The 16,166-nt window shown below is 36.2% G+C and overlaps 1 protein-coding gene across 1 annotated transcript in view; it reads right to left on the reverse strand.

Moving 5' to 3' along the window:
- Window positions 1-16,166, reverse strand: part of PEX1 (peroxisomal biogenesis factor 1) — a 28,227-nt gene that overhangs the window by 5,961 nt on the left and 6,100 nt on the right. The window contains exons 6-19 of the mRNA XM_075082836.1: window positions 15,078-15,197; window positions 12,830-12,953; window positions 12,436-12,545; window positions 11,074-11,174; window positions 9,229-9,361; window positions 8,380-8,476; window positions 6,729-6,899; window positions 5,184-5,338; window positions 3,707-3,896; window positions 3,339-3,505; window positions 2,370-2,504; window positions 1,717-1,781; window positions 765-907; window positions 584-687 (exon numbers count right to left, since the gene is read on the reverse strand). Coding sequence (XP_074938937.1) covers window positions 584-687; window positions 765-907; window positions 1,717-1,781; window positions 2,370-2,504; window positions 3,339-3,505; window positions 3,707-3,896; window positions 5,184-5,338; window positions 6,729-6,899; window positions 8,380-8,476; window positions 9,229-9,361; window positions 11,074-11,174; window positions 12,436-12,545; window positions 12,830-12,953; window positions 15,078-15,197 — 1,815 coding nt within the window. The remainder of the gene's footprint in view (window positions 1-583; window positions 688-764; window positions 908-1,716; window positions 1,782-2,369; window positions 2,505-3,338; window positions 3,506-3,706; window positions 3,897-5,183; window positions 5,339-6,728; window positions 6,900-8,379; window positions 8,477-9,228; window positions 9,362-11,073; window positions 11,175-12,435; window positions 12,546-12,829; window positions 12,954-15,077; window positions 15,198-16,166) is intronic.

The raw sequence follows: 16,166 nt of genomic DNA on the forward strand, positions 1-16,166 counted from the left end.
CTCATAAAATGGGGGATCAAAGACACACATTGTACAGTCTCAGAGGCCCGATCCAAACCCCACTAAAACCAATCATTCTTTTCCTAGCTAGTGACACATCTGACTGAAAGACAGCTTGAACATTTCAAATTAAATGTGGTAAACAAGAGTGGGACCAACTGGATTCAGAATAAAACTGCTCTGAGAACTTCAGACAATTAAAGAGTTGGGTTGGGAATGACTATAGTTCATGGCTTCAAGCAAACTGCAGATCCACAGGACTCATAATTCAGAGAAAGAGGCAGAGCATGGTGAACACTACTCAGCATCCAATTTTTTTCTGCAGACTAGTTTCCTTTTTTAATTTTTCTTTTTTTTAAATCAGCTATATCCACAGGAACATGATTTGATCCTGAGGACTGTGGTAAACAGCCTTGTACTAAGATCATTGAATTTATACTGTTGTATAACTGGAGCTGGGCAATCAAGTCCACTTTGTCCAGGTTTGAAATGCCACTAAGGCATTTAAAAAGAAAAGGAGAATGAAGCCCATTAGTTTGATATTTTTTCCTTGCCTTTCATATAAAATGTTTGGTTTCCTCACCTGATCAGGAGGTGGACAGTACAGGCACTTATCCAGTCGACCTGGCCTTAACAAAGCAGGGTCAATCAAATCTGGGCGACTAGTAGCAGCTAGTACATAGACCCCTTAGGAAAGTGCAGAAAAATATCATTAACATCTGCTAAACTTTTGCATAAAAAGGAGCACACAGATGAATTATTACCTTGTAAGCCTTCCACACCATCTAACTGAGTCAAGAGTTGGTTAACCACTCGGTCTGTAACTCCTGTGTTGTCATGACCTCGGCGAGGAGCAATAGAATCAAACTCATCAAAAAAAACGATACAAGGCTTAGCTGCCTGAGCCCTAAAAGGAAAAAAAACCAAAGGCAATACTTAAATTCTTTTTAAGTTTGGGTCACTGCTTAGAAATATTAAAGGTAATTGCTTTTTGCTTCAGAGAACAGTTATCTTTAATGAGAGAACAGAAAATCTGTTTTCTCTAGAAATGAAGAGGTTCTGAAGAATTGGATTGCAATGGAATCACTGCTCCGTTTTATGACATACCTTGCACTTTACAATTTCTGAAGTACTCAACTGTCATGTTAATACACATGAAAGCTCTAAAATCCAGTCACTGCAGGTAAGGCCTTGGCTTATGTACATCTAACACAAAGAGTGCCTACACTTTAACTACACGAGAAGCAGAGGCTACGCAGGATATGTTTATATTAGTGAGCACTGAAGGTGAGCAAGGGCTCATTTGTAAAAACATAGCTGGCACCAACGGCCTCAGTACTAAGTCTAGGATGATCCTATGTACTGAACTTTCATTACTAGTAGGAGCACATTCAACTGTCTCCTGGAATTATCTCATAGGAATTCAGCATGTGTTTTCCAAGACAGGTCTGTGATGTGAACCAACACACTGTAAACGGAGAGAACTGGGAGTTCAGCTTCAAAAGTGCACTCCTGATCTGAGCTGAAATGCTCTGTTCTTAAATAATGATACTCAAGTTGAACTTGCCAAGATCTGAACATCTGGTTCGGCACAACTACTTATTTCAAATGCTTTTGTGATCTGATGTCATGTCTCTCCTAGGACAACAGAACTATTTCTTGGAGCTTCAACCAATAAAATTCATCGATAACATCACAAATCTTTACAAAGCCAACCTGTTAAAAATATCACGAACTGCTTGCTCGCTTGCTCCAATGTATTTGCTGAGCAGCTCTGGTCCCTAAAAATAAAATCAGAAAAGAACATTCATTATATGTTTCTTAGTTTTACTGTGTAATTCAACATCATCATAGATTTCATATACTAGAGTGAATTTTCTTGTAACCAAGAGAGTGGCATCTCTGAACAGAAGAGCCAACGGGTCTAGATAAGCCAAAAGAATCCTCTCAGCATTCCAATTAATTTTAAAGTAATAATTTCAATTTTTCTACTAGAACAGAACATGAATTACAGTGTCACAAGGCAATTGCTTACACTGAATTTTGAAAGTATCTTTAAAATGCATTGCTCAACTTAATTGTCGAGTGGAACCAAAATCCAGGAACTTTTAATGAAAAATATGAAACTAAGAACATCTAATTAAATTGTATAATTCTGCCTAATGAATAATTATACAAAAAAAAATCTCGGTAATAAAACTGTCAAGTTCCAGAAGTCAGATGGTGGCATAACCAGATTGATACCAAATTTTAAATGTGAGTTTCTTGCTTTGGTATTTTGCCCTCACAAGCACAAACTCACAAGTATTCTGTTAAGCTATTTCATTCAGTTAATAAAATGAATCAATTAATCTTCAAAATCTTACTACCTTGATGCTGATGAAATTCATTCCACTCTCTCGAGCAACTACTCCCGCTAACAGTGTTTTTCCTGTTCCAGGTGCTCCATACAGCAAGACTCCTGATCTCTGTCGTATGGGCAGGTTTGCAAATAATTCTGGATACTGGAAGAGAGTTTCAACAAGACATATTCTAAAATACATAATTATGCTGCAGTGTAATGTAATATCACTGACTGGTGTTGATTTTTGTCTAAACAGAATGTGTCTAATTTCTTTTATCCACATTATTATCACAAGAGCTCATCTGGACTGTTGTTAGTTTCCCTGGGGCTGAAGTGGGTTCCTAGGCTTCATGGGTACTTAACATACAAAGAAGTAGCATTTTCTACCAAGAGGAAACAGGACAGAATAGGGATGCACTAGAGCTTTATAATGTATATTGGTACTTCTAAATTCCTATTTTAATCACCGTCTGATATCATTAAATTATCTAAGTATACAGTAAAAGATTCTGTCCATTATACTGAAAACTGTTCAGTCATTTCTCTGAAGACTGAAATGGGTGGCTCATCTCAGTGCTGGATGTTTTAAGCAAGGCAGAAAGGCCAAAGAAAAATAAAGGGGAATTGATGGATTGGCATTCATCCAAAAGAGATTACTCCTCTAGCTAAGCACTGCAGAAGACAGTGGGAAATGTCATCTTTACAGAGCATGATCATAAACCCTGCAACAGAGAGTGTAGCAAAGATTATGTTAGCAATATTGCAATATTCTAGAGCAACACTTGATCTGTAGAAAAGCACAAGCCATTGCATTGTGTATTTGGAGGAGGGGAGGGGAAGGAGAAAGAGTTTTCCAGTAGCTGAAGACTAGGAAGCTACAAAAGTAGCTTAAAATCAAGTATCTGTCAAACACCAAGTCACCCCTTAAAAATCATTCTTCCCCTACTAACATTATGTACAAAATTCAGGTAACTAATTCAAAAGAACTGGGTACCTTTGCAGGTAACATGATGGTATCCATGAGTATTTGCTTCACATCTTTTAAGCCACCAACCCTGTCCCAGCCGATGTCCTTAGGTTTATGAAGGTTAACATTTGTCAGAGCTAATGGAGTAAAATCTTTTAGAGCCTTCTGAAAATCCATAGTTGACAGATTCAATTCTGCTTAAAAAAAAAAAAGAAAAAAGAATCCTGAACAAAAAAAAAAAAAGACACAGTCTACCAGTAACAAATTCCTCACAATATGTAACAACTAAACAAATTTTAAACATAAAACAAAAAATAGCTTTTTCTTTCTGTATTACTCCACAGGTTCTGGAAAATAGAAGTAAGACTATGAAATAAGAGATGTTGTCAACATACCGCCATTTTGAAATGCATTCTGGTTGGAAACACAGGCATGAATGGCACGATCAACCAGCATGCTAAAATCTCTAGCAACAAAACCTTCTGTTTCCTTTGCAATACACTGAAGGTCAAGATCAGAGAACTTCTTCATATCAGAATTCAGTTTCTTTTTTATTATGGAATACAGCATTTCACATCTTTGCTTCTGAAAAACAGAATTGTGCAGCAGGTGTATATTAAGTAAGTTTACTATTTATATGGATTTCAAAAATTCAAAACCTAAATACATACAAGCTATAAAATTTCCTTAAATATTTATACGTCACCAAACCTTCAAATAATAAAATATGAGCAGGCATGGATATAAACAAAAGGTAGTTCTTCAGGTGAATTTCAATAAACTAATCAGTTTTACAACTTTAAATGTTGACCTTGCTACAGCTATCTTAAATCCAACAATAATAATGGAACAGCCCTCCACCCCCCGATTCTACTGTTTTACGCATTTTTTTACCCATTTTTCCTGTTTCACAGGAAAAGGAACATATTTCATTTTGCCAATGAGTAGAATATATTTGAGAATAAATATATTGCATTAGATAAAAATACATCAGATAATTTGGTATCTTTTGAGATTCTAACTTTTCCAGTGATGTCTCACCCTTATTCATGTATTAGTATTAAAAATGATGAAGGCAGTATTGCAGGAAGTGGGACAAAGCTACATTGTATCTAACACAGAACGCCCTCCTCAGTGGCCTTTAATTGCAAGCCTGTGCCAGGAGACATGCAGGCAGGAACAACTTGTGTTAAACAGAAACAAGTTGCCACGTCTGTGTTGTGCCATTAGGGCACGCAGAGGTACAAAGTGCTGCTTTCTCCTGCAGTGAAGTTATACTGTTTATTCTTCCCTCTATCCTTATTATTTTTCAAAATGGATTACATTCAAAAGTAGAGGGATATATCAATATAGAAAACCAAACCAAAACCTTCCCATAAAATTAATTTAGTTTTAATAACATTTTAAAAATACACGTTCTAGGGACATACTTATTCCTCTGAGCAGCAAAAAAACACACTTAGATTTAATCTCTTTTATCTAACTGTAGTGACTTATATGTTTTTTCAAAGCTGCTCCTCTAGAATCCCCTTACAGGTAACAAGGAGACATGCATATCTCACCTATGTTAGACAACCTGACTTGTTTTACAGTGAACTAAAATCTCACCTGAATACACCCTTCTCTCGACACTGAAGACAGGGAGAGTGGGGCCAACTGGTAGTTTTCACTGGATTACTTTTGTTTAAAACTTTATAATGACAGATGTAAGTTCTAAGGTATTTAAGTACCATGAAAGAACTTCTAAGATTTCCATATTTTTTCTCATCTTCAGGTGTAACCTACTATTTTTGCAGCCGTTCCAGTGCTGTATTTGAGGCTGCAGGGAAGGCAAACAACATTTTAATCAAATGAATAAATACGTGGATTTACCTGATCTGGAGATTGGATACATTTGAAGCACTGAAATATGTGAGTTCCTTGAGCTGAAACCAGGGAAGGATGTATGGAATGCTCAGACTGACTTGTGGCAATTAATGCAATCAAACTCCCCATGGAAATAGCTTCTTTTATCAGATCTTTCAAAACTAGACACATAAGACATTGCTCCATGAATTGCAAAATAACAAAAGATTCTGTATTTCATAATAGTCATTTCTACTGGAAAGCAGCATTAGGGTACACAAAATGTAACATCTTATTATATATTTATTTGCATGTTTACAGGCTTTTTTTTTAATTAAAAAAAGATGTATTTTTTCTAGGACAGTATATTCCATCAATAAATTGCCATCAGAAGTGCTCTTTAAAAGCTAAGTTTGTAACATAATTGATGATGTCTACCACAGGATATTAAATGTGGAGGGTTTTTTTTGTGTGCTATGATCCCTGTTCTAGAAATATTATTCCCTCCATGCAAACAAGAAGGGGAAAGTTATAAGAATAAAAATAGATGCTAAGCCTAGAAAATAAGCAATCTAGGAAAAAATAATATATGAAAGCCAAAGAAATTATGAATGCAAAGTAGATCTTCAAGGAATAATCTTTAAAACTCTAAACCTCTGCTGTATGCATTACAACTGTAAATAAAGTAATAAGAAACACAAACAATTCTGCAAGTAACTTAAGTGAACATTTTACAAAAAGAAATGATGGCAAGATTTTCTGAACTTCAAATGTAATTTAATAAAAGGTTATGCTAACCCCCTCAAACTGAGCGAAAAATGGAAGTTATTTCTTGCTATGGCTTGAATTTTACACGAACAGAGTTGAATTCAGCTAAAAAAAATTAAAGATATTAATCTTGATAATTTAATTTTATTTTGCAACTTATCATTGCCTAAATTTTAGGGAATAAAAAGGAACCATATACGGGATGTCAATCTACAACCGATGATCTTATTTTTAAAATCTGTGGATTGTTACACTGTAAAATAAAATAGAAGTTCCACAAAGCCTACCAAGTAGGATGATAACTAAGCTAGTATTCAGCTAAAAGAAATTGGTTCTAAACATCCATAAGTATCAAATTTATGTATCTCTGTCATTAAAAATAGTAATTATGGAAAACAGGATCAATTTTAATATGTCAATTATAACATTTATCTTATTAATAATTATCAGTTAGAGATTAATTACTAACTTGGAAGCAATTGCAATGTATTTGAGTGCATGAACAACATAAAAGGAACGGAGAAGCCTCTACCACTGGCAGCGGTACTGACAACAGGCATTGCCATCAGCAGTGGTGGTGTACGTACCATTGGCAGTGACCACTCCAAGCTCCAGAGTGGACCATTCTGATCCAGTTGGTGGTCCACAAATGGTCTACAAATGGTCTATGTACCATAATTCTGCCGTGGAGTACCACACGGTGCAGAGGCAATAATGACACAGACACAATTGTTCAGGTAGGACAGTACAATTTAGGTGCAAGAAATTCTAATTTTTATCCAGACACAGGTAGCACAGTATTACCATAAGCAAGTCTATTGCTCTGAACCATTTCAGGGCTGTTCTCGTGCTCTGGTGTAGAAGGTACTCCGACAATGTGATCAAGATCATCCATCAAAAGAATGGATGGTTGTCTCCATGCTGCCTCTAAAAAAGCTTCTTCCACAGTTTTCTTTATGTTTACTAATCTTTTTCCTAAAACAGAAATTAAATTTTCATGACAAAACATATCAGGAAAAAAAAAAAATCATCAGACTGACTACATCTTGCTAATGTAGTACTAATTGTTTTGATTCGTGTAGCTTAACTTTACTCCTACATATCCAGGTACCAAGATTGAACCAGAGACAACAGTCAGTAAAGAAGAGTCCACATCTTCTCCAAAAAAGTACTTGAAGGATCTACCAGTCCTAAAATGAGATTAATCATCTTTCACTAACCACCAGAGAAGCCTACAGGTCTAATTTCTAGCCGGTTAAGAAGAGAGAAGTATCAGCAGCACTCTAAATTAGCTACAAGGAGTCCCACAATTGGAAGAATTTTTCAGAGTGAAGGACCTAGCTCTTTATCAGTCTTTCCCTTTTTCTCTGGAGCAAGGATCTTAGTAGGGACTTAAGCAAAAAGAGTACAGCCACACAACATACGGGCTCTGTGAGAAAACAGTTGATTATTCTCTGCCTCTGTAACACCAAGACTATTTGGAAAAGCCAGTGAATGAACAAGTAAAAAAAGCCTTTTTTGTCCTCTTCAATCTTTGGTGCAAAGCACTGATTTGGGACTCACAAAACCTAAGGATTCACCTCATCATCATCTATAAACATGAGTGTTAGATGACTATTGCCAACATACACTATGTTAGTAAATATGGCATCATAAATCAGGTTTCAGCTGGTTGTTCGATCCTTCTGGGCTTGCTTAGTCTGGAGGGGAGGCTGAGGGGAGACCTTATCGCTCTCTACAACTACCTGAAGGGAGGTTGTAGTGAGGTGGGTTTTGGTCTCTTCTCCCAAGTCACTAGTGATAGGACAAGAGGAAATGGCCTCAAGCTGCATCAGGGGAGGTTTAGATTGGATATTAGGAAAATTTTCTTTACTGACAGAGTGGTCAGGCATTGGAAGAGGCTGCCCAGAGAGGTGGTGGAGTCACCATCCCTGGTGGTGTTCAAAAAAACATGTGGATGTGGCACTTGGGGACATGGTTTAGGAGGCACGGTGGTGTTGGGTTGCTGGTTGGACTTGATCTCAGGTCTTTTCCAACCTTAGTGATTCTATGATTCTATGATTCTTTGGCGTCTGTCATCCTTTTACTACGTAATACAGGTATCCTTTAACACTTTTGATTTGTTAACTTAACATTTGTTCCAGCTAGCACAGCTGAAAAAACAGTTCAACTTGGAACTTCCTCCTATTTTGCAACAATTAGAAATAAGCATGGAAAGCATGGTTTGAATTTGGTGGTGGTACGCAGGACAGAAACTGATAAAAGTGTGAAATAAGTTTGTGGCAGATTATTTTTAGTATTTTCATCAGACTGTTGAAGATGCTTATTGTGGGGAATCAAATATCCTTGCAAAAGCAGTAATAAAACTAGAAAAATATTCAGACTAAATATAGTAACTTCATAATTGTGCTTCTTCAACATACTGCAAACATTTGAGATAAAAAAATTATCATACCTCTTAAAGCTTTACAATCAATTACTTCTACGTGAGTGTCCAGTCTATCAAATGCTTCTTTGCAGATGGCCTTTGCTAATGTTGACTTTCCACTTCCCTACAAAAATAAATGTGAGCTAATGTAAATTGACAGAACAATTTTCTTCTGTTTCTGTGCAGTTTTTGTCACAGTATACACAAGTTAACAAGCTGGGAAAGCTGTACACGCATTTTTTCCTCACCAAAAGTATATATGTATTCTGTCTTAATATCACTTGGTAGAGACCAAATCCCTAGACTGAAACAAGTATAAACAAATTCAGAGTGGATACATCCACTACAGATAGCGTTCTGATTCCACTGAGTTCAGTGTTATGACATTTTTTAGTTTCAGTGGACTATTAAATGGATATTCAGTGGTATTAAATGGATCACCATAAGAGGCAACAGGAAAATAAGAGTATCAACTCTTATCGCTGCTGTTTTATGTTATAACAGAGGAGAAAATACTATATCCTTATTTTCATTCAAATATTTCAGAGACAAGAAGTGTTTATTATAGTATAAACACAAAGTAGATTAATCCCCATAGGGAACAAATTGAAATTGCATTGGTAGCAATCTTTAAAACTTACTTTATATATATATACACACACATGAAATACGAATATATATTGATGAAGTGTGCCTATAATGTGTATACATATATAGAATATGTTTTACTGAATTAACTGTTAACTGCTCTTTTTTCAGCTTGTTCTTGAATTCTTTGGAGTTAACACGGTATCAAAGAAAACTAATGAAAACAGTTTTCTAACTACATAAAATAATCTGGGAGGGCTTGGAAGTAGAGGGTAGTAAAGTGTGTACCTTTCCTCCTGTGAGAAGCACCCCTCCACTTCGCAGCCCTGCAGCAATAGTAGCCAGCTTTTGAGATAAAGGACGCCCCAGAAGACTGTGGCTTATGTGTTCAAAGGAAGATGCTCCCAATTTGTCCACTCCTCTGCAGAGGAAATAAAACGTTAAATGGCCTAGGGTAACATCAGTACACATGATGTAAATAGTAATAATTTGCAATAGGGTGAAGTTTCAATGCTGACACATTTTGACGTACTGCACCTTTTCAAGAAAAAGCTAAAGACAATTCAATTTGAAGAGACAGCACCTTTATTTTGCAGTGGGGACACAGGGGACACAGACAGACACAGAACAACCCCACAATACAAGGGTGATCTAGTCATTCTACACCACCCTAGCATGAGTTACCTCAGGAGGTGAGAGCTAACCATATTTTGGGGCTTCATCTATTTGAGTTGTCTGAGTAACAGCCTCCTAAGGAATGTAACAAATTGGTAAAACATGGAGCATGCCTGGGTCAGAAAACTTCTCAGCCTTTTCAGAAAAGCAGCACACAGTGCATTTTAAGGCATCCTTATCCTTCACCAGCCCTAAATCTCTATCGCTTTTGACACAACAGTGCTCCTTTCAGGTCCACAAACAGCAAGGCTATCAGTTTTGTATTTCAACTTTAAACAAAAAGTGTTGTTCTAGGAGAAATTGAATGAACAAATAAGTCCCAGTCTCTAATATCCCTACCCTTGGAACAGGCTCCCTAGAGAGGTGGTCAATGCCCCAAGCCTGTCAGTGTTTAAGGGGCATTTGTACAATGCCCTTAATAATATCCTTTAACTTTTCGTCAGCCCTGAAGTTGTCAGGCAGTTGGACTAGGTGATAGTTGTAGGTCCCTTCCAACTGAAATACTCTATTCTACTCCATTCTATTCTACTCTACTGTATTCCTACCACATCCTGTCCCTACCACACTACCTCTAGATCAGTTCCTATTCCCTCTTCTATATAATATCGTCAGTTGCCTTTCACAACGCTGACAGCATACTACCATGATACTTTAACTCTCCCATGTCCCCTCTGCCCCATCCCTACCTCAAGTTCGCTACACAGTACTGCTGTCTTCCCTCATACTAATGACCACAGCATAATGTATCACTTACTTATAGGCTGGGAAAGAGCCAGCATGTCTTATGGCTAGTTCCAGACTATACCACTGCCACTAGCCACCTCGCAGGTTAACCAAGTAGCTGTTGGGCTTACATTGCACTTTTTATCAGTGGAGACACGAGTCTGAATTTCTCTCCTCAGACAACAATTCTGATAAAACTATGAACTAAGTTTCTGAGAGACCCATACTATTAAATTTAGTTAAACAAGTAAACACGTTTAAGTTACTGTGGGAAGACGACTGACAGACAGACTGCAATATATCATAAGTTTTGCTTCATTTGGAAACCCCAGCTAAAAACACCATCCAACAACCCCAGTATCCCTTACTACTACTTAGAGGTCTGTTTCATACCACTTAGAAGTACAGAAAGAGTCACTGAACTATCAGTATTTATTCTGAAATCTAGGCAGTTCTGAGACCTCCCATCCTATTGTCAGACATGGTGAACTTTCCAGGACATGAGTAACTTTAGTCATGTCAAGTTTTCTATTCACCTCAGTAAGGCTATTCAGAGGACAAAATTAACCATCTACATAGACTAGGATAAGGTCTGGTCCTGACACAAGGCAAAAGATGCAGAGTTTTTTTTAAATTTGCCTTGGTTTTCAAAAAATCTGCATTTCCACCAATATTAACTTCTTTTAATTCCCATTGCCATTCCCTCCCAGATTTTCTACTACAAAAATGTCTCACCCTAAATCATTTAGTTTGTGGTAAGGAAGGTTCCTGTCTCTATCACACATAGGTGGCTGGCTGTCACCATCTGCGTTTCTAGTTAGAGGATGTAAAAGAACCTACAACAAAGGAAAGAGTTAGTACTTTACATTAAATATAACTACAGAAGAAGGGTATAGAAGCTACTAGCCGTTTTTTGAATTGTGTAATGAAAATGTCGCATGTATGCTTTGCTGAAGCTTATTGCACTTGAAAGAAAGACGCATTAGTAAAATGGCATTAAAACAACTATTTCCAAAATATAATCCAGTGTTTACAATGATGTAACAACCTGTGATTAGATATTAGGCCAAGTACTGTTTATACCAGACTATACAGCCCATCACCTCTTTCCTTACCTCTAACTGTTTCTTTTCCTGTGCCCTCCCCTGTTGTGCTGGCATGAGTACTTGTAAGCAGGATAGTGAATCAGATGAGGAGTCTGACCTGACAAAACACCTGGCTTATTTTCACCTGCAGGAATTTTTCAGTCTAGTTTACCAGGGAGCTAGTATGGAAAGCTGGGCAGGCAAACAGAGAGGTCCACAGGCTGGTGGGAGATGCTGACACCACTATTAAGATGCATTTTGCCCTTTCATTTTAGTACCAGTCACTAGCACAATTTGTAGAAGTCGTCTTGTACTTCTCTACTACCAATAGAAATAAAGCTCATTTTACTTTTTTTTTTGAACAGTAATCCTAAATTCTACAGAAATAAAAAAAATCTAAACAGCTGAAACAGGACACCTTAATTCTCTGCTAAAATTTAACTCTATCAGTTTAAAAATTAAAAAAAAAAAAAGGTGGTTCAACCCAAATTATTAATGGAAACAGTAATCCTAATGTGAAATAGAAATATTTATTCTCCTGAGAAAGACTGAAGAAACAGAAGCACAGAAACTATATGAACGAGAAGGCAGCATGAGCCTGGTAGGTTTGAATAGGGAATATGTCTCACCTTTGCCAGAACAAGCTACTGTTCCTGCCAGGTACTCTGTGAAGTGATTTTACAGTGGTTTAGGTATGAAGGGGAAGAACATCTATGTATAAGGATAGTATGTTCAAACTTGGACACTACTGGCTTTCCTCTGCTCTCATTCATTTTTCTGAGAATTTAATACAGACCATGAAATTCAGTACCTAGCGTGGCATGCCTGGAATCTCACCAATGCTGAGGCTATAAAATAACATATAAAGAATGCAGATATTTAATTTAATTAACAGACTGACATTATTTTTTTTAAAAGGGAAACCAAAATATGTGATATATAAAATGTAATATATTTTTAACCAAATATAACAATTTAAATTACTTGATACCTGATACTATGTGATATTTACTTGTATATTAGTCTTTTGCAGCAAACTGGGACTCAGTATGAAAATATTCTCAGACTTATTTTCTTCAGTGTGTGTAGGATTTACTACACTAAGGAAAAACTCCTCCATTCCTGTAAAAACCCAAGGAACAATGATTAAAATTCCAAATAAATTCAGTTTTTATTCCTCACAAGATGAAAGAGATTAGTGTATTTTGAATTATTACAATATAATCCAAAATGAAAGAATAAGAAAGGTTAATCATTATTAAAGCATAATTCATGCTTACAGTTTCAGTGTAAAGCAATATCTGTTACGTTAAATGGTGTATACAGAGATTAAACGGCGTAGTGCCTAAGTAAATTCTGTAATGGACAGTTAAGACCGCTACAGTACAGGACAGTATATTCCTTACCTTCTTTAACAGACAGATGTATATAGTCTGGGCTTGTCATTATCCATGGGAGATCATCAGTAGCAGAATCCTGCAGCCAAGAACTGAAAGCTGATTTAACATCATCTTCGTGTATATCTTTGTGCTAATTAGGAAAAAAGAAAGAGGGAAATTAAACAAAACAAGGTGTTAGTAAAACTGTTTTCTTCCTATGCATGAAGCATTTATTTCTCTTATGGTAGCAGAGAGATGGAAGAAGACATAACAGTTTTATCTATAGAGAAAATAATGTTTTCCCAACAAACACCATTTCTATGACCTGCTCTATGGAAAGCACCTGCCTAGCCCTTACTATGGCAACAGCTGAATCTTATACCACCTCTAAAGATTTCATCTTTGGAACACTGATGTGAGGGCAAGGAAAAGCTTTTACTCTTCTTTTACTTATCACTACTGCCAGATCCAAGAGACTGCTCAGCTCCTGGGTTTGAAAGAGCACCCAAGATATGCACCAATATTGACCTATGACTTATTTCGGGTGCTCATTACACCCCTCTCTTCCCTGTATACTCTGCTTCCTATACAAAGAAGCCTGGGCTCATCTAGATCAGGGGCACCAACAAAATTCAACAGGCTGGCAAAGAGATTGAACAACTTATCCCAGATCATCTAGATAGATGGAACAGGAAAAGAAACTGAGTCTAGATCAGATATATCTTGGCTGAGTTCCTAATCGCAGAACCATAATTCCTGTCTACAAAGGGGGAATCATCCGAGATCATAGAAGCAATGTTCAGAAAGGAAAATGAGAGCTACAGTCATATTTCTTTCTTTCGTTCTGTGTTTGTCTGGTTTGTTCCAAGAACCAAAAAAACTTCAACTGAATTAGAAAGAAAGAGAGAAATCTGTATTTAAAACATATAAAAGCACACATAACTACTTTGTATGATTTTAGCAAATTAATGACTCTTTTAACTCCAATATAAAAAACCCAATAATGCAGTTATTACTCTGTAGTTCTTACCTCTGTAGGTAAGAAACCAAAACAGGATATCGGAGATGAAGGACAAACCATGCATAAGCCCTGCTATGATGGGAAGTGCTGTATTTAAAGTTTTGAGGGGCAGCTAATGTGGGAAATAAACAGTCCAGTGTTGCACATAAGCAAGCATACAGTACGTTATGAAGAAACACATCATTCCAGAGCTACACCTGCAGCCTGTGAGAACTGGTACAAAGTATGTTTTCACTGTCACAGACGCTCACGCAGAAGACTGGATATGTCTCACTTACAGGAAAACAGAGGGATACAATGATGTAACTCTAGCAAATTAAATCTTTAGCATGAGGGGGAAAAATATCAGCATTAAGGAAGTAAAAACCGAAACGGCACATAAAAAATTACAATTATTTTTTCTGCAATTGTCTTTCTTAGGAAATCCACTGGGCACTGCAATGTTTGAAGAGTATAAGCATGTCTTCCCCCAGAAGACTTAAAATGGATATTTCTTCTTTAACTCTATGATTCTTTTTCTCTTTTGTTTTTGCTTTTATAGGACTAAATGTATACACTTAAAATTTGCTTGGTTGGAACCGGTATCAGTGTACTGCAGATGAGGGTCTGATGCAAAATTATTATCGATTATTGTTGCTACTTTGACTGCAAGTGTTTACGTTTGAGACCTAGTTAAACAGAAAATGCATCTTTTCCCTACCAGTGCCATTTCTCCTTCCTGATGTCAACATCCTTTTTAGTAAGAAGGACATCAGAAATTTTCACAATTTGAGTGTAACGGAAGACCCTATGATTTAAAAGGTACTATACAGCAGTCCTCTAATAGCTTCAGGAAATTAGGAGTTAAAATTCAAAAGTTCTGTTTCCTCCACCCTCTGTGACCTCTGCCAGCTCTTTTAAATAGGATATTGTTACAGGTAACACGCCAAACTATTTGAAGTATTTACCAAGTGCAAAACAAAACTCAATGGTTTGATGTTTACATATCATTGATCAAAATACAAAACAGTATTACTAGATAAGCCTTGTTTAAATGGATCATAGCATCTTCTTAATTTAAATTATTTAAGTACTAAAAAGAAAAAGCAAGGAATTATTCAAAAAAGAAATTCCTTTGGAATGATGTCATACATGACAGACAACTTCCAAGCTATCATCTAACAAATGAAAACAAATAAACGTTGAAAAAACTCCAACCTAACATTATCAGTTTCCAATATACAAACAAATATGTTACCAAGAATATCAACTCACTAAGTTCAGTTTGGGTTGCAGTCTAAGAGATACAGGAATTTTAGGAATAGATTCAACTGACTTAATTTGGACTGTTGAATGTAGTTCGATATGTAGTTTTTTTCTCATACCATCTGGAATCTGAAATATTTAAAATAAAAGCAAAGAAAATGAAATATCAGAAAGTAAAACAATTATCACATTGCATATATAGTAAAACAGCAGTTTCTTCATCACTAATAGAACCCCTACTTTTGATCATCAATGTGTTTATTGGTTGTAATCTGCAGGAGAATTAAGAAGGAAACTGTAAGATGAATGGTGGTATCCAAATCTTGTTCTCTCACACACACTTCCAATTGCCTTTTATCCTATTCATGAAAGTGTTCACTATAGCAGACCATCTACTAACTTCTTTAAACAAAACCCAAAAGGTTGAAAAAGAAGAATTAGGAGGAATTCTTAGAATGCCGTAAGAATTCTTTTAGTATAGGAGAAAAACAATAACTCTACTTTCATTTGCTGATTAAAATTAATTTCACATGGGCATGTAAACATAAACAGACCATTATAGAGATCAGAACTAAGCACATCTGCAGCACAGAGAGAAAATCCCATTTCCCTAAATTGCACTAGCCAGTTTACCCTTTTAAAAAGGAAACCACTTTTCAAATATTCTATGTTATTTTAAACATATATCCAAATTGAAAACATCTCATAAATGTTTATTAAGTCTGAAAGACTTTATGGTTGCTGGCATTTGGAAAATTGTTGTGTCTCTCAAAAGATTTAGTGGTGAAGACCACTGCAGGCTCTTGCTCTTGTTCTCAACAAAAAATAAGTAAACAGTGAAAAGTATATTATGTCAAAATAGTCAAATGGTGATTTGGAATGCATTTTATCTGTTTTTTGTTGATCCCACATGTGCTTCCAGGAAAGAGAGAACATAAGCAGGCTGTAGTTCTATGAGAACAAGATGAAATGTCAGTGCACACCAGGGCTTGTAGCACCTTGCAAAATAGTACATAAAAACTAAAATATTTTAAATTCTATAAAAGCTAGTTATTTGACATTGTTTTTTTAAGATTTACTTTACAGTGTATTAAAGCA

Source organism: Phalacrocorax aristotelis, chromosome 2, assembly GCF_949628215.1.
Source record: "Phalacrocorax aristotelis chromosome 2, bGulAri2.1, whole genome shotgun sequence".
NCBI classification, from domain to species: Eukaryota; Metazoa; Chordata; class Aves; order Suliformes; family Phalacrocoracidae; genus Phalacrocorax; species Phalacrocorax aristotelis.